General features: G+C 35.9%; 1 protein-coding gene across 6 annotated transcripts in view; it reads right to left on the minus strand.

The window, feature by feature from the left end:
- The window catches only part of THSD7B (thrombospondin type 1 domain containing 7B), a 1079084-nt gene that overhangs the window by 427756 nt on the left and 627574 nt on the right, over positions 1–23754 (minus strand). For all 6 annotated transcript variants that reach the window (XM_036237409.1, XM_016145417.2, XM_016145415.2 and 3 more), the window contains one exon: positions 20598–20767. In XM_036237409.1, the coding sequence (XP_036093302.1) occupies positions 20598–20767 (170 nt within the window). The remainder of the gene's footprint in view (positions 1–20597; positions 20768–23754) is intronic.

Raw genomic sequence — 23754 nt, forward strand, 5'->3', positions numbered from 1 at the left:
CACTTAATATCCTTAGTAACCAGAGAAATGCAAATTAAAATCACAATAAAATACCACTACATACCCAGGAAAAGAGTGAAAATTAAAAAAGGCTAAAAACAACAAATGCTGGTAAGGATTTAAAGCAACCAGAATCTCTCTGTGGGAAAAAACAAAATGTTTGGAGATTTTTTAAAATAAAATTATTCTCACCTCATTAGCCAGAATTCTATCCCTAGGAATCTACACAAGAGAAATGAAAGCATTTGTTCACAAAAGCCTTGTATAGGGATGTTTATGGCAGCTTTTTAAATAATAAGTGAGAAATAATCCTGATGTCAATCAACAGGTAAATGGATAAATAAATTGTGTTACATTTATACAAGGGAATATTATACTGCAATAGAAGAATAACATGAATGCAGTTCAAAAATATGCTGGGCGAAAGACGACACAAAATAATACCTATTGTATGATTAAATTTTTATAAAATCCAAGAACAGTATAAACTTACTAAAGTTTATAGAAATCAGATGAATGGTTGCTTCTGGTGGGGGTTAAGGATGAACGTGAAACAGGACTGACTGGGAAAAAGGCAAAGGAAACTTTCTGGAGTGATGGAAATGCTTGTGTCTGAATATGCATTCATGAAAACATACACTATCATTTGAACATTTTACTATATGTAAATTATACCTCAATTAAAAATCACAGAGGGATGTTAAGGTAAAATGAGAATTTCAGCTGTACAACTACTTCATGAAAAACTCATTCAAGCAAAAGCAGAGCATCTGGAAAACGCTATTGACGGTACCCATATAGTTGAAATTATAAGAAAGTAGGGAAAGGAGCTGCTGTGCTAGGACAAAGTCTGACAAATGAGAAGTTATCTTTGGCGGTGTGGACATAATGAGAGCACTGGGAAAAAGCAATTTGAGTGGGATTAACTGAGATTCTGTCCCCTATAGCCCTATTTAGCGGCAATATATAGACACTATGTTTCTAGTCCTCAAACTTTTGATTTGCTAAATGTAGTATGGTTAACATGGAAAAAAATGAAAAAAGGAAAGTATGCATTTAAAGAATAAGAGAGAAAGATGACAGTGGAGAATAAGAATTTAAAGGATGATATTGAGGGAGAACAGTGCGTCTAATCGCCTAATGAGGAATGTTATTAAATTGTGCTATTTGAAGTGCTGTAGGATGCGTCTCTTGACATTTTTCTTCTTCCCTCAAATCTCCAGGAAACATCCATCTCTTGTTAAATCTTTGTTTCATTGGAGCTTTATTTGGAGATTGCTTTGAAAGACTGAGTCTTGTTCTAAGATGGAGATGAGTCAAGAATCGGGACCATCGTGGATGGTTCTGCTTCCCTTCAAGTTCCTTTAGAGTTTGTGAGAGACACACAGACTGAGCCAGCCCTGGACCCTGACTTCAGAAACACGAGTTCCAAAAGTGTCAGAGAAAAGCCACAAGTTAAATCTCTTAAGGGAGAATACATTTTAAGGTATAGGCTCCCTAAAATGGAATTATGACCCCAAATTGCAAGAACCCTAAAGAGAATTTAACAGAATAAAGCTCCAAGGGGGACCTGTGGGGCTGCACAGTGATCTCTCAATGAGCACATACTTTACACTTGCACAAATTTAGAAAGGATGACACACAGCCAAGAGCAAATATTAGTAACTTCAGTGTGGCATTAGAATAATGTCATCAGACTAATGCTTAAAATAAATTGGACTTATAAAAATGCTGAAGAAAATCAAAAGAGGGGAAGGGCACTTTAAAAATTTTATGGTAGGAAAAATAAGTAAAACAACTGGATGACATTCCAGCTTAGGCAAATAGAATAATGAGATTTAAGAGCAAACATGGCAATGCTAGTTTAAGAGTTAATATTTATTGAATATGTTCTAAGTGTTAGGTACTAAGCAAAATATTTTATGTTTACTATTTTAAACAATGCTTACAACAGCCCTGTGAGGTCAGTGTTATCATTAGCCTTATGTCTGGCTGAGAACAACCCGAAGTTCATGAAGGATAAGTGACTGTCTGTGTCACACAGCCCTCAGGGAAAACAGCCAGAGTCGGAATGCACCATTCAGACTCCAGAGCCTGCCCTCTCAGGCACCAGGCAGTAATTTACCTTTCAAACCCTCCTTGTTGTTTCTGTTACTACTGAAACTCTTGTCTACATACGAAAAAGGAAGAAACAATTTGGTTATTTAAGAAGGGGTCAAAATCTCAAGTAAGTAAAAAGATTATGCAGTTTTTTAAAAATAAAACTAGCCACCTGTTCCAGATGAATTACAGCCCAGAATAGATAGAAAAATTTGTACAGTAGTCCTCCTTTTTATGAGAGGTTTTACTTTCCACAGTTTAAGTTACTTGTGGTCCACTATGGTTGAAAATATTAATGAAAAAATCCAGAAATAAACAATTCATAGCTTTAAATTGTATGCCATTCTGAGTAGTGTGACAAAATCTGGACCAGCCTCACTCCATCCTGCTAGGGACATAAATCATCCCTTTGTCCACCATATACACGCTGTATATGCACCCGGCCCATTAGTTATTTAGTAGCCTTCCTTGTTACCAAATTGACTGTCAGGGTATTGCACTGCTTATGTTCAAGCCACCCTTCTAATAGCCTAACTCTACATCACAAGGCCTATGTCACTTACCTCATTGCATCTCATCATGTAGGCATTGCAGTTTCACATTATCATGAGGGTTAGTATAGTACAATAATATACTATGAGAGAGGGACCACGTTCACATAACTTTTTCTTATTGTACCTAATTTGTAAGTTAAACTTTATCATAAATATGTATGTATAGGACAAAAATCATAGTGTGTTTATATAGTTCGTACTATCTGTGGTTTCAGTCATTAGCTGCAGTCTTGGAACATATCCCCGCAGATAAGAGGGGACTGCTATATAACCAATGCCTTAACCACTGTTGAGATGGGAAAGAAGGGTCCACAGATGAGCTGCTTACCTTTGGTATACAAACAAAATCATTCAAACCCTCACTCCATGTGTCTATTCCCTATTCCCTGGGAATGGGTTTAAGGATTCTTCCAGAGTGTTAGTACAACGCCTGACACAGGTCCCAAAATCTTCTGGACCAATGGTCTAGCCAACCCCTGTGCCTGTCATCTTGGGTCCTGCCAATGCAAGTGTATGAACCAGATACCTCATACTTTCTACTAACCTTAATTCTTGTAGGCGATATCAACAGGAAGCTACTGTTTCTAAGCTGTAGAAGTTAACCAACTGTACCAAAGACTTAAAGATACCATAAGGAAATTGTATTCACCCCCTAAAAAGAAGTTTGAAGTTCAGCCTCAGAGTTTAGTAGTCATTTTTCCCACCTTTTCTTCCCAAGGCTAGGCCTGCTGCTCGTATTCCATGAGGACTTGCTTCCCTTAGAGGGCTCTCTGCCCTGGAACAGTGGTTAAGAACATGGGATCCAGAGTCACACTCTCTAGATCCTAGCCCTGCCACTGAGACTTCAAGCCAGTGACTGCCAGCTCCAAACCTCACTAGCTTCATCTATAAAATGGGGATAATAATGTTGCTTACGGTAAAAGGATGTAAAGATCTTATGAGATGATTCATCTAAAACATTTATATGGCACAAAATAAGCATCAACAAATAGTTGTCTGCGTTATTTCCGGGATCTTAGAGATCTAAATTTCAAGATCTAGAGCTGCACTTTCCAGCAGGTAGCCAGGAGCCACGTAGTCACATATAGCTATTGAGCACTTAAAATGTGGCTAATCCAATAGGAGATGTGCTATAAGTATAAAATATAAACAAATTTCAAACACTTAAGTAGAAAAAAATTTTTTAATCTTTATTTTTATACTGATTGCATGTTGTAACGATAATTTTTGGATACGCTGTGTTAAAAACATGTTATTACAATTAATTTAAACCATTTCTTTTTACCATTTTCTTTTTGCATTTTTAATGTGACAACTAGAAGACTTAAAATTATCTATGTGACTTACAGATTTCTATTGGAAAGTACTCTTCAAATTATAGTCTGTAAGCAACAGATTAGGCATCTCCTGGGAGCTCATTAGAAATGCAGGATCCCCATGCCATTCCAGATCCACAGAATGACAATAGCATTTTTAAAAGATTCCCAGGTAATTTGCATGCTCATTAAAATCTGAGAAGCACTAGTTCAGAGGGATGGGGTAGATCAGTAAGCTCCCACATTGTCTGCATGGTAGAAAGGGAATCCTTTTTACTTTATTAGATCTAGAAGTTAAGGTCTCACTTGCCCAAATTCCTTCTTTCTCAGAATCTGCATAACTAGAAGACTTATTAAAATCCCCACATACCCAAGGAACTCTGTCCCTTCACAATGTTTTAAGATAGATTATTTGGGGCCTTTCTACATGAGAAATTTTAGATATGGAAGAGGAGGGAGAAAACAAACCAATGTTGGACTGTTGTTCCAAAAGGAGAAGAGAGTGGACTTTATAGTATATTCTGTGCAATAATAATCCCAGGCAAAATTCAAAGGCTTACTCTTAAATAGACAGTAACCACAGAAAGGAAATCATATTTTATTATAAAATTATTAGAATTCATTAAGCATCCTTTATGATGAAAGAGTATGAAAATGTGACCCATGAGTAGAAAGTTCAAGATTGTGGGTGTTTGGTATAGCGAATAAAATGTAGAGAATATAGTTTGGCTGTTTTTAAATTTTTAAAGGATTTTTATATAAAAAATAGATTAATTTAATGTAGCTCCTAAGTGCAGAACTGGGAGAGATGGACAGAAATTCACAAGAAGCAATGCAATAAAATAGAAGTCTATGTAATAATTGGAACTTTATAGAGTAATGAATTAGTTATCACTAGCATGCAATTCGAAACTACCCTCGAGGATACTTCAAAAGGAATTTGCTGTGTCTGAGAAAGTTTTGCACCAGACCACCAATCTAGCCTTTTCCAAAATGTAGAAATAATGATTCCACTATCTCAGGTAGTAAAGACAGCATCAAGAATGGTCACAACACTGTTAGGTTATAGTTCGAGTTCTAGCCTTCATCCACATAAAGAAGAGAATAGAAGGGTTAGCTTGGAGCTAAAACAGTTGCTTAATACTGGGCAGTTAATAAATGTATTGCTACTATGTTATATGAACACGAGTAAGAAAGTTTCCTTATCTTACCAACAGAGAAGGTCTATTCCATTACCTTCTAATTAAAAAGAAGTATTCCCAAAGGCACCACGCATGTACATGGCTTCTTTAAAAAAAGGAGTAGGATTGGAGAAGGAGTCAGGATTCTAGTAACTACAGAGATTGAAATGATAATGTAGTACAACCCTTTGAACAAGTGGGGTAGGGCTACATATACTGTTAAAATATGCCAAGAAATTAGCCATGCAATATGTATCTTTTCAGTGACTGTCCCATCCAGGTCTTTAAACTAACCTCACCTGCCCATATGCAAAATTAACCATGGGCCCCCATGATCTGCCAGTTCCATTCCCCAACACCTTGCTCTTTCCTTCCCTAGCTTTCCAGTGCCACCCCCTCCCAAGGTGCGCTCCTTACCTGAGTTCTGAAGGACCTCCTGTTTTTCCTGCCTTTGACAATCTTCTGGATAAACGTCAAAACCTTCAGACATACTCTGGAATTTGTCCTCTAACACCAAATATTAAGTATACCCACATAAAATTTTTTATCTCCTATATTTTCCCCCAAATGTTCATCCATATTCTCATTTTGAAATGAAAATGAGATAATCAGAAATAGATCTATTTTATAAATTGGGATTCTACCATCCCATGATATAAATGGTAAAAAATGCTTATAATTGTAAGTAGTAGAAGGAAACTTTTGTGTAAATCTAGGTTTAAAAGTATTACATGATGTCCAAAATAGGATTAGAAGAGCAAGAAAATAAAGTTTCTCTAAGAAGTCTTCTGTCTGATACAAAAAGAACAAAACACCTTAACCTGTGAAAATGGGGTCCCCAACCTTTTTGGCACCAGGGATCAGTGTTCCCATGAAGATCTAATGCCTGATGACCTGAGGTGGAACTGAGGCAGTGATGCTATAGCTGGCGAGCGGCTGCAAATACAGATGAAGCTTAACTAGCTGGTCCTCTGCTCACCTCCTGCTGTGCAGCCTGGTTCCTAACAGGCCATGGACTGCCACTGGTCCACGGTCCGAGGGTTGGGAACCTCTGAATAGTGTTTTTTCCCTTATTAAAGATAAAAGGGAAATTCGGAGAACGCCTTAATAAATCAAGTTTCAGAGTTCCAAGAAAAGAGTAAGCAGATTGATGCCTGGTGTATAGTCACCATGTCTTTTAAGTCTACCTCAAGTTATTTGAAAACAGAGCAAAAAAAAAAAAAAAATAGTTGTCTTTGAAACAGGTTACAGATTTTCAAGGATCGAGTATTTTCACAGTAGAAGTTTTCTGCAGGGTCATAAAGAGATGCCATGTGGCTTACATGAGTTATAACAATAACCAGAAATCAGAAATTCATAAAATAGCTAAGAAACAATTAGAGTTAGTAGGTCATTAAAATCTTTGATGCTAAAGCTGCAAACTCCACACTGAACCCAGACATCTAAAGTCATTACTATTGGAAACAGGTTCTTTTGGAGCTCCATGATACCTCGGGGTGCTTTCCAGTCTCTAGAATTTGCATAGTTGCTGAATTTACCAGGAAAGAAATTATTAGACTAGTAAGTAAATAGCATGGGGGAAGAAAAACAGTGTAAGTAGAGATAATGTATATTTAATAAGCAAATCGACTTGTAGGCCAGGGTAATGAATGGAAAACTGGATGAGATGACAGAAGTCTAAGGCATGGGCCTAAGGTCTATAACTGACCAATTTTGAGAACCAGGCAAGTTTCAAGTACTATAGGTCTCAATATATATATATTTAGCATAAAAATATTGAATTGCATCAATCTTTCCTAACCTTCATTTATAAGAATCACCTGTTTTATTATCTTAAAAATGTAAAAATCTCTAGGTCCACACTAGACCCACTGAAGCAGAATCTTAGGGGGTGGAGCTCAGGAAGAAATATATTTGACAAGTATCATAGGTGATTCGCATCACATGGTTTGTTGATAATTACTGCTTTAATGATATTTACATTTTCTCTGAGTTCCAAAATTTTATTTCTTTAAATCTTGCATCAAATGTTTCTCATAGCCTAAAGAAATGAATATAAAAAGATATAATTAAATCAACAATTAGATAATTTGCTTTAATGAAATTAGCCCTAAAAATGATAGCTATCATTTCGAGCTTTATACAGTCTAAAGAATACTAAATGAACCTGACCATTTGACAGTATATCCTATCAAGCAAAAATAAAATTACAGGTATAGAATTTTGCAGAAATAATATACTTGTAGTTTCCCTAATCAATTCTATTTTAGTAAAGGAGACATTATAGATAACAAGAAAAAGAGCATTATATATAAACAAATTTTCTTCAGAATATAGCTAATTTCTACATTTATATTTCCCACTACTATTTAATATACCTGTGAGATCAGAATGAATATATTCTATTATCTTTACTTTATAAAAGGATAAACTGAATCCAGAATTGGGTAACTCATCTATCCAAGTATTATTATCTGTTACACAGATAGAATTAGGATTAAGTCCCAGTTCAGTATTTCTTTCCACATTAATCCACTTTATCAAAAAGTAATCACTATTATCTCCACTTTATTCCCACAATGAAAACTCTTTTTAAAGTTTGTTAACTTAAGATTAATAAGAGGTAACTTAGAGATATAGACCTTTAATTGTCTAAAGTAGAATTTCCAGAATATTAGCTCTACGGTGAACTATTTGGGCAAAAACCATTTTAAACTTTACATTTCAAAAATGTCTACAGAAGAAGCCAATGTCTTACATATTTATTTATTTCTCTATTCTCAACAAATTATCCTCAAAGCTTGTTGGATCAAGCTACACATAAATAGCCCAGTACCTCTAAAATACCTGTTTGACTCAGGGAAATGGAACACATTTCCCGAGAAGTGTGTGGACGCTGGATTTTTCAAAAGAGAGAGGTTATTTTCTAAATAAGAGTATTTGTTACTTGTGGGGGTTTTTGGCTATAATATCTTCCTCCTCTGAATTAACATCACAAAGTAGGATATCAAAATATAAAGTTTCTTTTAGCCAGTCAATGATTTTGAAGGACATAGGCATTTTATTGTTTCACATAATGGAAGATACTAGTTCATGACTATAACTAGAAAACCAGCAGATCACTCACTATATAAAATTATTTTTGTTAAATTTTTCATGAAAAGGCAGGCATATATTAACCAGTGTGTACATGTATGTTTGTGCATATGTGCGGATGCTGCTGTTGTCGGTAGATAATTTCATCATATATATGTCATATATCTGCATGTCTTGTGATCAGAGATACTGATAGCTTTTGTTCCAGATTATCTTTTTAAGAAGTTTTATGTAGAAAATAGCCTTGGAAAAGAAAGCTAATGTCACCCTCTGTGGCAAAGTTTGTGTAGACCTGCTTTCAGCCCCCTTATAAAAGATTGGGGTTTTTAAACCTCAGCGTTTCTCTCGGCACACAACTCACTACACGTGCAGGCATCACACGGCCTCTGTGTGGTATACTGTGGGAACTGGAGCTCAAGAAGCTAAAACAAATGATAATATTCTGGCTACTGACATTTCTGTGAGTACCAAACTGCCCTTTGTCTCTGAGGGCCTTCATGTCCTCTGCCAGTACCTATGAAACAACTATGGGCTAGCATGTTAGCTTACAAACAGGGTAATATCTGAGACCCTTTCTAGTTCTTTATATATGTGTATGTCACTTATTCACATTTGAGTTTACAAGTAGCTCTTCCTACAATGGCTTTGCACAATTCCTTTAGGATTGTTTATATTTCAACTCTCTGTTTGTGTGCTAAGAAATCCTGGATAATCATTTTATGATTGGTCATTTTAATTAAGTAACAAAGCAGCCCTGAGGAATTGTTTGAAAACATCAAAACTTTTGATATATATTCTATTATACCATTCCAAAATCCTCATATTTACCTTTTTTTTCCCTCTGTCAACCTGTTGCAATATAATGCTTAAGTCACTATCTGTGACCTTCTTTTGTTAAGATCTACTGGGATATTTTGAATGGAATGTTGATGTACCCAATTCCCAAATTCCTAGCACAGTACTAAATCTGTTAGCAGTCAGTTCTGAATGTATACCTAGAGAGCTCGCAGATTAGTGTTGTGTTCTTAGTTTTCTCTACTAATCTCCAGTAGAAGTTAACCAACAAGCTTAAGAAGTGATCCCTCGTACACATGCCATGTCAGATGCAGGACAGTTAAGTGTCCAGGCCAGTGCTTAGGTTATGCTCTTCTGGCTGTTACAAATTTTTAATTTCACCCTTTCTCAGAGAGAAAGAATCACATAATCTTTTTCTAAAAGAAACTTTGCTATTGGATCATATTCCAACCTCCTCATTTTACAGATGAGGAAGCTGAAGAATTTGTATTTTTTTTATTATTTTTTTCAATTACAGTTGACATATTAGTTTCAGGTGTACAACACAGAGATAAAGTATATACTCCTTTCCTCTTCTATGATGCCTATCATTTAATCTTACATTTTGAAAATACATTTTACACACCTAGAATACAACATACATCATACCATACCCACATAATTTGATTTTATGTTTCTCTCTCTGAACTGGCTCTCACCTCCAGATATTCAAGGTTAGTTTGTCATTCTCCTATTCTAATAGTATTTGATGCCCATGTCAAACCTCAATAAATGTGTGAAAGCACCAAAAGGTAAAGACTTTAATGTTTAAAAAAAATAGCATCGTGTACTTATTGAGCATTATTATGTATCAGGCACTGTGCTATGATTTTTTTCTCCTTTAAATAAAAATCATCTAATTTAATCCTGACAATTCTATTGTTATCTCCATTTTACAGATGAGGAAACTGGAGGCTTAGAGAGGCTGTATGACTTGTCCAACACCATACAACCAGGAATTGTGGGAGCTGGTATTCAAATAGGGCAAGCCCCACTTCAGAGCCTAAATTCTTAATTACTAAACTAACTAAATCTCTGTACTCCTTTACATCATACTGTATAATCTATATATTCAATTAGACTATTGTCTTGTTTAATTTTAATAAATGCCATTTTTATTTATTTCTCAGAAGAAAGACAAAGGGGTTTTTGTGGGCAGAATAATGGCCACCCAAACATGTATAAATCTTACTCCCTACTACCTGTAAATGTTAGATTACATGCTAAAGAGTAATTAAAATTGTATAGAACTGAGGCTGCCAATTAATAGACTTTGAGATGAGGAAATTATCTTACATTATCCAGGTGGGCCCAATGTGATCACAAGGGTCCTTATAAGTGGACAAGGCAGGCATAAGAATCATAGTTAGAAAGACATTTGAATATGTTATATTGCTGGCTATTAAGACAAAGTTAGGAGTTATGAGCCAAGAAATAAAGGCAGCCCTCAGAACTGGGAAGCAAGGAAAGATTCTCTCTTAGAGTCTCCAGAAGGAACACAGCCCTACTAATGCCTTGATCTTAGCCCAGTGAGAAACATTTCAGACATCTGACCTCTAGAACTGAAAGATAATAAATTTGTGGTGTTTTAAGTCATTAAGTTTGTGGTAAGTTGTTACAGCAGCAACAGGAAATTAATATAGGGATATAATTAATAGAAAATAATGCCTGTGGAAGAGCCAGCTAGCTGTGCCTCAACAATTTGTACCTCCCTTCCGAAGTGTATAGTTATTGCCAGATAGGAGCTGCCCAATCAGAGGTCACATTTTCCAAGGGCCCCTAATCTCCCTATCCTGATTCTTTTACATCGAAACTGGACAGGATGACTAGTGTCCTCAGGGGACTAAGAAAATATATCAGTTCAGACTTAAGATGTAGAAGTTCCAGGTTCTCACGCTTTTTGCTGCATGGGTGGTGCAGTGCTAGCTTCTGGCCACAAGATAAAAACTCATGCACAGAAAGGTGAACTAACTTGCCTAAGGTCACACAGTGTGGCTGGGATAGAATGGGTGGAAGGAACAGTGGAGTAAGGTGAAGCTGGAGAGGCAGGCAAGGGCCAGATCATATGTGTCTCTGGGAGCAATGTTAGAAAGTTTTAATTCAGAAGAAGACTTTAAAGTCCTTTTGCATGTGACTGATATACTTAAATAAGCTTTCTTATAAAGTTGCTTTGGAAAAAGTGTGGAGAAAAAAATAATAATAGCTAGTAGTTACTAAGTACTTTTTGTATAAGGCTCTGTCATAAATGGTGTATAAGTGTGTGTGCATGTGTGTGAATTTTATCCTCAAAGAACTTCCATATCATCTCCATTTTACACATGAGGAAATGGAAGGGTAAAGGGGGTTAATTAATTTGTCTCAGGTTGCACAGTTTGTTAGTGATAGAATTTGGATGGAGAGTGTTCCTGCAGAGTCCATGTGCTGAGCCACATGAAATATGCCCATTCTATTTAGGGGGACATGTAAAAGGAGGGAAATCAGTCAGGAATCTATTATAGCAGTTCAAGTGAGAAATACTGCTGGAAAAGAGATGAATGAAAATAAATAGAATAAAGAAATTAATTATATATTTGGAGGTAGTATTAATAGAATTTGGTGATAGATTGAATTTGAGCAGAGAGGTGAATGACAGTGAATATCAAGGATACTGTCCAGATTTCTAGCATGAGCACTTGGCCAGAGAAAAAACAATCTCCTGAATTTTGGAACACTGCAAAGGAATCTGATATGGGGTTGGGCAGAATAATGTAGAGTCCAATAGTGAAATTCAAATACTACAGATTATTCAAATAGAAATAGCTGTGTACAATTCTGAGCTCTGAGTCTAGAGAAAATTGGGACAGCTTGGATAAATGCCATCGAGTCAGAATACAATTAAAGTCTTAAAAAAACAAATCTTAAAAAACAAATAAAATGAATTGCAATGATCTATTCCACGCAGGGACACATAGACTTTTACAATTAGAGGTAGCATCACAATTCAGCTGGTTTTCAAATTTTTTTCTCTTTATGTGGGAATTGATTCTCTTCCTTATAATGCTTTAAAAAATGGCCAGAAGGTACAGGAATAATTGAACCATTCTTAAGCACATGGAGAGATCTTATCGAGTCTTCTCTCTTGAGGACAGACCTGATGAGAAGTTCAAACTAGAGCATAAGAAAATGCTGAGTACAAGAAAGGCTGGTGAGAAAATTGTGAAACTTGCATGCAGAAAGGTTTCGACAGTAACCTGGATATTTGTTCTGTATCCTACTTGCCAGGGCATTCACATATTCAAGAAGGCTGGAGAAATAGATTTAGAAGAAATAACTTTGTTTCAGAAATTACACTGCCAAGAGGAACCTCATTACCTCTTGGCTTGGTGTTCAGGAAAAATCTAATCCAGCTGACAAAATGAAGTTTAGTGAGACACCCAACTAAAGACTGTAAATGCACATGAGTCTCGGCATATTTTTCCAAACACAATCTTTTCGTATGAAAAGAACTTAACTATTCGTTAATGAAGTGCAGGTGTATGTAAGCAATTGCAATCAAGAGAAAATACATCCCAAAATGAAAAGAAATGCCAAAAACTGAATGGCAAGAATGAAAAAAGGGGGTTAACATTCATTAGTTCAAGAAATGCCTATTGAGCTTGTACTACGCCTTGTGCCAGGCAATGTGCTACCTGTCGTGAAATCTGCCTGATGGAAAAAAAAGGAAAAGGAAGATGAAGGGGAAGAAATAGAAAAATTGCATGATGAGGAAGATGAAATATAGAAGAGGAGGAAAAATGAGCTTGAGGTAGAAAAAAGAGAAGGAAAATGAAGGAGGAATCTCCCACCATACTTGAGGCTCACATTAGGTCTCATCTAGACTATTATAATAAATCCTTAACAACAGAGTCTCTCATTCTTTCTTTCAATACATATTCATTGAATTTTGTTGTAGCTTAAGTTCTCTAGAAAGCAAAGCGTACGATGAGAAGTAAAGTGTTAATACTTTATTCAGGAAGTATAAGGGCAGGAGGCAGTGAAAGAGAAAACAGTGTGAGTAAAGCAAGGATCAGTGCTATGTGATGTGTTACGTATTCACTAACCATTTCACATTAACCTCAAAGAGATACAGCAGATTTATGTATTTGGAAAACATATCTCTGAAAAGATTGCAAGAATATACTAGAATAATAAACAGGTGCATTGGGAAGAGCCTTACTCCCACCTGAATCATGTTTCCCATTCACTGAAGTTTCACTCCTTTCTTTAAGTCTCTTACACTTTCAGGTTGTATCTTCCAGGTTTTAATATCCAGCCCCTCAGGTGCTACTCAAGAAGCCAGATCTCATATGCCACAACGTGGTGCTTTATCCAAGTCTGAGAGTGGACTGGCAACCGCCAGTTGACAGAGAATCAATCAGAGAAAGAAAGAAAAAAGGTGGTAAAAGGAACATGAGAAGGGGAAAAGCCTCAAATTCAATACAAACATCCTTTATGTGCTGGACACTGTGCTAATCGCTGGGGAAGTAATAGCGAACCAGAGAGATGTGGTTCCTGATGTCATAGACCTTGCACAGTAGCCTGGTTACCAGTGCACACCAGCAAGAGTTACAAGGCAGTGAGATGAAGCGCTTTGATGGCTGAGGAGCAGAGACCCCATGTCATCTCCTGGGTTCCCAGAAGGAACAATTTCTAAGAAGTAGGGGTTATCCAGGAGATTGGTCAGGGATTAATTTTGTTAAATTGAAGGAAAATCACAGAGATCTCAGGATAGTGGTCAGTGGCCAGACAGAGACTCTTTCCAAAGTCCTAGAGTACAAAAGACAATAGTCAGTATTGTTGGTGCTCATCACATCACACAGAGAGGGAAAGGAAAATAGTTTGAGTCCTGTTATCTCATGACCTGATCCTCTCCAAGCCGAAGACCATAGAATTCTACTTCTCTACCCAAACCCATAGTCTTTTCCTTCATCCACACCATATTCATGTCTAACATAATTATTGGTTTTACTCTAAATATGTTCTATGACTTTCCACTTCCGTGTCTTTACTTACATGGCTTTCTTCACCTGGCATTCTGTGCCTTTCACATGACTGCCTAAACTATGCCCTTCCTTTAAGGCACACTAAAAGCTGTCTTCTTTATGAACCAATCTAATGTTCCTCACATCCCAATGGTTTAATCCCTTCTTCCCTAAAATCCCCCTTTACTTTTAAAAAACTTATCTTATTTTTGTAGATATTTGCTTGATTGTCTCATCTTCCCTCTAAAATCATTAAATAAATCAAAACTAACACTGAGAGAAATAAATAATTTTTGGTTTCTATCTCTTTTCTCTGGAGAACAACGAAGGGATATATTTAACTCAAGACATTATGTGAATTTTTAAAAATTCAAGACCACTAGACAAAGCCACCATTTTAGTCCAAGCTGAGAGTTCCAGCCCAGTGGTCCTGCTTGTTTTTCCCTTCTGTGCACTCCTCCTCAATCTTTCCTCATGGGCCATTTTCATCACTTCATGACCGTCATATCTTCTGTTTAATCTGATTCCATTCTAGGCCTTCTGAACCACTGGCTTTGGCATGGAATACTGATATCCAGATAACAGATCATTCTGGTTTTGTCTACAGTAAAACGATTTCTTTCTCCATGCTACCCTAAAAGGAAAAGTAGTCAGCAAAATTCAATATAGCACTCTCTCACTTAAGTTTTCCATTCTGAATTTTGTAAGCATTTGCAATTTGCCATTTATATGACAGGCACTGGTACTTGAAAATATAAAGAAGGATGACCTCAAACATGGCCTTCAAGAGCTTTACAACCTAATAGGTGACAAAGAAAATAACATCAATGCCTAGAAATCAGTCAAAAGTGATATGTTGTGATAGGGGTATGGTCTCAGTGCAATAGCATTAGGAAAGCTTAGATATTACTGGTAAAACCACTGGGAAAATCCAACCATTTCTACTTTTGGTTCCTTGACAGTCTTGCTCCTCCATGATGCCACAGGCTTTGGTTTGTTGCATACCTTATCAAATTATCAATTAAGTAGTGTTAATAACTAATATAATATATAATGATACATATAATATATAATAACTATACAGTATATAAATATATATTAAATAAATATATAATATATTGCACAAAGAAGAACATGTATTCTCCCTCTTTAGAAGATCGAATTAAGGCGGACTCACATGCTATCAAAAATACTCATTTTTCCACAAGCCATTTTTGCCCCTCAGGAGTAACCCTTATTCAACACTAGACTCTTTCACTGAATATCCTGCTTCTATAATTTTTTTCTAGGGCAACTCTCTTGTTCCCATTTCAATCATGTGAATTACACCTTGAACTAAGTAAATTAAGAAAATTTTAATGTCAAAAACAGCCTGATAATTTAATGAATGCTTAAAATAGGAACTCTTCAATATTTTTGCTAAGCACAGTAATTTAATAAACATTTGCTATATCACACTAATATAAGTTTGTTACACTTGATTAAATAATCACTAAACTGAGATGTAAATGCAATGAAACAGAACCAGTAGAAACCATTCTCAATCTAGACTCCTGGTGACCTCATTGCTTCTAAGTATTTAGTGTTCTTTTTCTAAAGTTTTCTTAGCTTTCACATTTTTGCATGAGAATATTTGAACTACATGAGATAGATAGATAGATAGATAGATAGATAGATAGATAGATAGATAGATGGATGATAGATAGATAGAATCTCCAATAATTGAGTATGTTCCAGGGTAGAAAGATTGCAGGCCAACATCCTCTCGTCTCTTGGTCTCATGTAAACTGCCATCAAATATTCTGCTGTTAATTACCAAAGATTATATCATCCAGTTATCTGTGCTTCTCTATTAGCATACAGCAATAGAAAATTCTATAACCTTATTTCAACAGTCTCATTTCTTCTCTAAGGGTTAACACTTAGGGAAGTTCTAAGTGTATTATTTTCTTAACACTTTATTCTCACACCCAGACGAGCTTATTGACTTTAAAACCAATTTATAAAGACAGGTAAAGGAAATTTTTAGGCTCTCAAATGATGGTGGACTATCTCCTTTAATTGCCCCTTAATAAATCTGTTCATCTATTCATAATGTAAATTACATTATTTCATATTGCAAAAATTTCTTGGATAATCAGATAAGTTTGCAAATAGGACATGACCACTCATAAAAGTTTTCTTAGCATAATGACATTTGTCCATTCTGATATAAAGTTAAGAATATGAGATTTCTTCTATGCTTAAAAACCTTCAGTGGAAAAAAAAAAAAAGGTTGCAATAGGTACCTATATTCTTGAAAATAGTCTTAACTCCAGAATATCACAAAAGGCCTGGTTTTACAATGTCATTGTAATGTATTCCTCGTGCTCTCCTCATGCCAGTTTACATGCCACCATTAAATATAATTATCTCCAATACTTTCCATATGTCCTCCCTGACCCACTTAGCATATTCTTTTCTGTTCATCCTCCAAATTCTCTGTAAGCATTACCTCCTTTATAAAGATTGCCCTCATGTATCATTAAATCATTTTAACCATGTAGACAGATAGATATACAGACAGATGATAGATAGATAATAGATGATAGATATAGATAGATAGATAGATAGATAGATAGGTATATGTAGATATATACATCCATATACATATATATCATATTACTTAGGACACTATATGATAATTGTTAGTTCAATTGTTGTTCCAATTCAAAGACTGTAAATTAATGAGGGGTACCTATATAATATCAATGTCTAATACATAGCTTAAACTATAACAAATTATTTTTGAAACAAATGTGTGCTTGTCATTCACATTTTACTTACCTAATCAATATATTCAAAAAGAGTATAATGATTTAGAACACTGGAATAATATTTATGTGGCTTAGCAAATTACCATTTAGATCAGAATTAAAACCCAGAACCAAAACATGTTAAGTCAAGTTAGATTTAAAACTAGCTAGACACGAAATACATAGCCTTTATATACAACTTAGCATTCCTGGACACATTCCCTTATCTGGTCATGTGCTCCCTAGATGTCAACTCTGGGCCTAGTATAATATAGACTTAGGACTTTCAAGAACTATTCAATCTTACTAGAGTGGAGGGGGCAAGTAATGTGCTCAATGATTCAAAGATAAACTGCATTCCATTTGATGCCAAATAATAAATCTGAAATATGAAGACAAACAATCAGGCAGTGTTCCTCTTAACTACAACTACACCACTAACTTCTTCCCATTTCTATTTAGTTTTTGTGGGGGGTTTGGCTTTATTTTTATTTGCTTCATGAATACATTCTGTCTCTATTCTGTTTCGCTCCATATTTTTTGATATGCCACTGTCTGGGTCACATTGTCCCAGTCTTTTTTAGATTTTGAAGGTGTGTTTCTTGTTTCAATGTTTACTTTCTGAGAAATCACCCCTGAGTACACGCTGAGTGGCTTTAATTTTGTTTGAGAAAAGGGAAAAAAGAAAACATTTTCACCAAATCTAAGCTTTTAGAGTTGCAGGTAAGCATTGCTCTTGTTGGTACTTCTGAATTATCAAAAAGAAACAAAATTGTCTCCACAACGAGTGGTAAACAAAATCATAAATACCCCTCTACATTTTCATTCCCAATTTTATAGGCTGTTATTATTACTAGTAATACTTCTCATATTGATTGTTATGGCACTATTTTAGCTGCATCTGAAACATCACATGAACACTGACTAACAGAACTGGTTATATATAATAGAACTACACACACACACACACACACATATGCATGTACATATATGTAATATAACTATGCCATAGCTGTTATTATACTATTCCTACAAACACCATGAATTGAGGTCAAATGGGGAATGGGACAACAGCAATAATAAGTTGCTGATAAAATTGCATTGAAATCAGAATTTGGCCTCAGCATCCAGCCTCAGCAAGAGACTTGGGGCCCTTGGGAGAGAATTAGTATTTTCCCCTTCCCCTAGTCTGGTATCTAGAAATTCTATTTCATTCTATGCATAGAGAGCCATAGATATAAGTCTTGTTCTCCACCCCTCCTGCTTCCAGGATCCTGGATTCCTCTGAGATTACATTTTTAGAATGCAGTGCAGCTAACTCAGTGAGTGGTAGGAATCTATAGGGTAGTAAGTCAAGCAATTCCTCTTCAGAGAGCGAATAGAGTTTCCTGGAGTCTAAGGAGAAATTAACCTTGTGGGAAAGTCAATTGAAAAAAAGAGTTTCTAAAATCAATGCTGTTAAAATCTCTCCCTCCAAAATCTAACAACATCACCATCATCATCATCATCATCATCATCATCATCATCACCACCATCGTCATCATCATCATCATAACAATAAATAATAATGATAATAAAGATGTTCACAAAAACTGAAACGCAAAACTGTCACCAATTTTTTCCTTCTTTCTGCCTTAGCAGAAAATGTTAGAAATATTTAAATTCTGCCACTTTAATTGGGCAAACACACTCACTGGTCCTTTAAAATGGCAATTTAATTATTCACTTGTGTTTATTTGAGCCAAAAAGAAATTCCCATGTTGCCAAATACATTGAGGTATACCTATAAATGATAACAGTAGGAAATGAAAACATTTATAAGAAAGAAAATAATGGCTGAATAATCTTTTTGGTTCACTTTCATATAAGAGCAAAATAAAGCCTTTTAAAATAACTATGAAGATAAGTTGTAAGACTGTAGTGCAACTGTGGCTATGCTATTTTTTCTAATGCATCAACAGTTTCACTCACTGTGTTTAACTTTGTATAAGAGTACATGGTTATGGTATACATTGATGCATTTATATCTCGTCCCCATATCTAACCAGCCCCCAGCTCCCAAACCCCTGAGAACTGGGTTACCAGGCTTAGGGTTTTCTAAGTACTTTCTGTTTCCATGTGAAACCAGGCATTAACCTAGAAGTGTATCTTGGCCCAAGATTTTCTTCTTCTTCTTCAGATTCTTGAACTAGATTGTACCAGGGATTAATAGGCTGTTAAATCTCCATTTAACCTCTTCACCTGCATGTGATTCCCAACTCTTGAATACCATTCATGCACGTTCTTCCTAATTACAATCTCCACATCTAATATGTTTTCATTAAGAAAGCTGGGAAGATTCATGTTGAAGAAGCTTTAAAACAGGTGACCCATAAGTAAAGCTATTTTTACTAAAGAAACTTTAGGAAGATTAAAATGTCAGAAGAAGATTAAAAGTTGAAGATGAAAATAGGTAGCTTATAAATTCTTATTTATATGTTGACCCCTGAAGACCCTAGAACTATATATGACAGTTAAAAGGGAGAAGAAGAAGGAATAAAAAGATCACCAAGATTTGAAAAAATAAGCTGGAGCTTTTTATCTAAATTCTGTTCCTCCGAATTCAGAGGAGTAAACATAGTCATGTTCTGTCCTGGAATAGAAAGCATGTAAGTTGTCACTTTCCAAAAGTGACATTAGAAAAGAAAGAAAATTTAACTGTGATTTTAAAAATAACTTAAGCTCTGTAAATGCAGAACTGTAACCTCAACTGTTGAAGCAAATGCTGAGCAGTCTGGTAAGATTGTCCCTCTGTGTGTCATAAGGTGCAACATCAAGGCTGTGGCCATGGATGCTCCTGGAAAAATGAGAGGCCATGTCAAAAAAAGGCTCTGTGTTTGAACATCTTTACTGAATAAAAAAGATGCATGTCCATAGCAAGAAAACTCGCACCTTGCCTCTCTAACCAAATTCCACAGGAGAGAATTTTATGTGCACGTCCAAGGAAATATTCCTACCTTGACTATTTCTGCAGAGGACACTGCTGTGTTCTCCAATGTAGTGGGCAAAGGTTACATCTTCTTCTAGAGTAGAGCACTATTGTCCACTCTTAGCTTTTCAATAAATGGAGTTAAATAAATCTTGGCCTTTTTTTTTTTTCAGTCTTTTTATGTTATCATTGTCCCAAATTCTGAAATAAATGGACTAGTGTTGAGGTTGCCCCTGCCCAATGGACAGCCTACCATGGGGGTTATTATTTCTTCTCCTCTTTCTGCTTTCCACATACTTTTACATTGTAAACCTTGTCAATAAATTGGCATTGACCTTAACATTTGAAAGTAATACATCTGTAGAAATTCCCACATTCACAAATTCATCAAAAAAAAAAAAAAAAAACCTCTTGGAAAACAAAACAAAATAATGCTAATCATTTATTACTGACTCACTCCACCTCCTCAGAGTATAATATTCATTTGTACTACAAATCTTAGGTTTATTTTCTCATGTAATTTTCACAATGATCTTTTGGGGCTGATGTTTTTTTATTATTACTACGGTTTTTAAGTACTCCAAATTACTGCAAGTAGCAGATTTTAGGGGTGGTTTGCAACTAGCCAACAAAACATATTAAATCTGTGAATGCAGAAGGTCCACTATATCCAGAAGAATAAGAAGAATTGGTATTAGAGTTGATTTCCCTTCCAATGAGTAACACCATCTGTTCCTGGTGCTTCCAACCTACCTTCCTTGGCCCTTTGTGCGGTGGATGCTGGTGTGCTCTTGGCACAGTACACTTCCCGGGTCTGGATCCCACCTCCACAAATGGGTCCCGTCACATGCCGGTGGGGGTCCTGCTGCTCGAGGAGGAGAGAGACTTGGCATTCTTTCCATTCAGAAGTCTTCCAGGAATATCTGTTTGGTTTAATTTATTTAAAAGAAGAAGAAGAAATCAGGAAAATATAAAATTGTAAAGAAAACAAGTGATGACACCAAGTGTCCATAAAAATCACTCTTTCTAAGGCCGAATCTTTGCCTATGAATAAAAAAAAAAAAAATCTACTAGCTTTGCATACTAAATCTCTGTCATGTCCTAGAGAAAAAATCACAGCAGCCTAACATGTTAATAGCACAGGATAAGAGAAGTGAAGGAAGAAAATATGGCTAAACAGTGGAACTTTCTCAGCCTTGAAACTAAGAGAATAAAGAATTAGAGGAAGGAATTGGAAACCAAATGAGCTTAATTTGTAGCAGCTGAACTTGTCATGGAATTTCATTTCATAAACTTCTAAGTGCCTTTATGTGAAACTTGGCCTTTCTTTTTTAATTAATAGGAGGATGCTGTTTAAATGTGTGAAGTGGAGAATATATTAATTTTACTAGACTAAGATGAACTCCAACTTTTAAACCCTCTTGATAGAGCAAAGTATTTCTACCTGTTTGACTCTACTGGTATAAAGACATCCATATTAAAAATTAGTTAACAAAGTGCCTTTATATTTAATTGAAGAGTTCTTTTTCACATACACAATCATGGTGTTATTTAAACTGACTTAAGAATATGTCCTCTTGGTTTATAACAAGTTAAGATACATACTAATAGGTAAACACATATACACACATGCACACATATAAATACAGGGTAAAAAACACAATGGAGTTTATACACAACTTGCAGAAAATAAAATAACCATAACAATACTATCTTCAAACTTGGAGAGTTATTTCAGACAGGATTTCCTTTATGGATTATTACAGTATCCTTCCAGCCCATAGCATTAACATAACCCTACAGCATTCACATAAATACCAACAGACTCATTAACTTTGGGAACAATAAACAAAACCTAAGAACATTCTCCTATCTGCTGTCCCATTTCAGATTTCAGGAAAAGAATTCTAGGCTTTGTGATTGTTTCAAAGAAACCGCAACAACAATAAAATACGCATGTGTCATCAAGGCTCTGGCTTCATAGAAACTAGAATAAATTGAAATAAAGTAACAGATGTCAAAATCAGGAGTCAAATGTCTAAGAAACCTAACAGTCGTCAAGTCCCCCACAGTAAATGTCATCATTCTAAAAGGCTTGAAAGCTGAGAAATCTCAGTCTTGTGAAAAGCCCGTTGTAGAAAAAGGATTTAGACAATCCTTTGGGGTTTGTTATAACACAATTGTTCTCCCTCTGCCTCACTACTTCACTTTCATGTAGTTTTCCAAGGCTTGAAAACGAAAGGGCCGGGCAAGACTTCGTAGGGCAGAGTTCAAGTCCAGGTGAATACAGACAATAACACGTTCCTAATTCCAGGACATGAGAGACTGAGAGAAGTCCAGTTCTTCCTAGAAGTAGTCCTTCTCCAGGGGTGTAGCTCCTTAGCCTTTTCTCCTCACACAGAAAGCACCATCACCTTATTCTCTACAGTCGCTCAAGCACAAGGCTCGCTCCTCATATCTCTGGATCTTAGGGAACAGGTGGCTCTGTATTCCAGGGCAAGACACAATGAAGCAGAGGTGTGTTGCGGTGGATGGCTACCAGGTTCTCATTTTAAACCTTCTGCCTCATAAGGTTCCCTAAAAGGAGTGCTCTCTGGTTACTAGGGAAGGGATGAGACACAGCAGCTGACTCCAAGGCTCCTATGACATACTGAATCAGATAGGCAAAACGTGGGTAGTGTGACGTAAAGTAGTAAGTATGCTTTAGAGTCAAAATGATCCAGGTTTTGCCACTTACTAGACATGTGACTCAGATCTAGGTTTGTTTTCTCATATATAAGATAAGGATAATAATATAAATGTTGAACCTGGCATACAATAAATACTAATTCTAATACTAATGCTCTTTCTTCTCATTTCCTTCTACTTTTGTCTTCTGCCTCTTGCTGCCACAGAAAACACACACACATATACATACACAATTTACATTTTAAAGGATTTTACTGATTTTATCAAAAGTCCCAATATTAGAGATCAAGGGATGGCACCGTATAACTTCCAGCAACCAAAATTCGGCAAGGAGCATAAAAGAAACAAACATGAGAATTGTTTGCTTGTTTAAAAGGAATAGTCCATGCTATATGAATTGCTTTTTCAATTAATTTATCATGATCCTATAAGAATTTACAATGGAAGAATTTGGGAAGTCATGGAGAAAAATGAAAAGGAAAGTTCAGTGACTATGGTTTTATATAAGGTAACAAAAACTCTGTTGGTAAGCTCATTAACCAAAGATACAAATTCCATTTACTAGCGAACAACAAATTCGCTAAAGAAATATAAGGCATTTATCACTATCACTATTGTTAACTATCTCAGAGAAAATACCAACCCAGCAAGTAGCAGAGGAAGCAGCACACCAGTAAAGGACTTCTATGTTCCTTTTTAAAATGAGGGTCTTTTCATAGTCTTTTCTCATCCTTTTATCATTATTTCTTTTCAAAAGAGCTATCTATGTTTAGTTGCAAATCACCCGGCAGCCATGAAAACTGATGATCCTGAACTCCGTCAACCTGGGAAAGCATTTCTAGGATCTGACAGAATAAGAAATCAAAGGTGTTCGGCTCAGTTAAACGTTATTCGCTTTCTCCTTTAGAGGTTGTTACCATAATAGTCCTCTGGCCTCTGAATAACTTGGCTTTCTGAGTGCCTGGGATATTCTCTTTAATGGCTAACTCCCTATCAAAGACCAGGCCTTTCCACCCTCTCTCTCCCAACTCGGATGCCTTTCAACACATCCTCATTTTGTCTCTGCCTAGAAGGGAAATATGGGGATTCTCAAAAGCCAGTCCTACCTCCTGTGAGGGAGCAGCACTTTGAAATCGTGTGGAAATGTCTCAAGTACGCCAGAAGGCCATGGAGTGAAAGAAACGAGCATATCCGCAAAGCCCCTTATTCATTTTTTTGTCAA

Source organism: Rousettus aegyptiacus, unplaced genomic scaffold (genome assembly GCF_014176215.1).
Source record: "Rousettus aegyptiacus isolate mRouAeg1 unplaced genomic scaffold, mRouAeg1.p scaffold_m13_p_2, whole genome shotgun sequence".
NCBI lineage: Eukaryota > Metazoa > Chordata > Mammalia > Chiroptera > Pteropodidae > Rousettus > Rousettus aegyptiacus.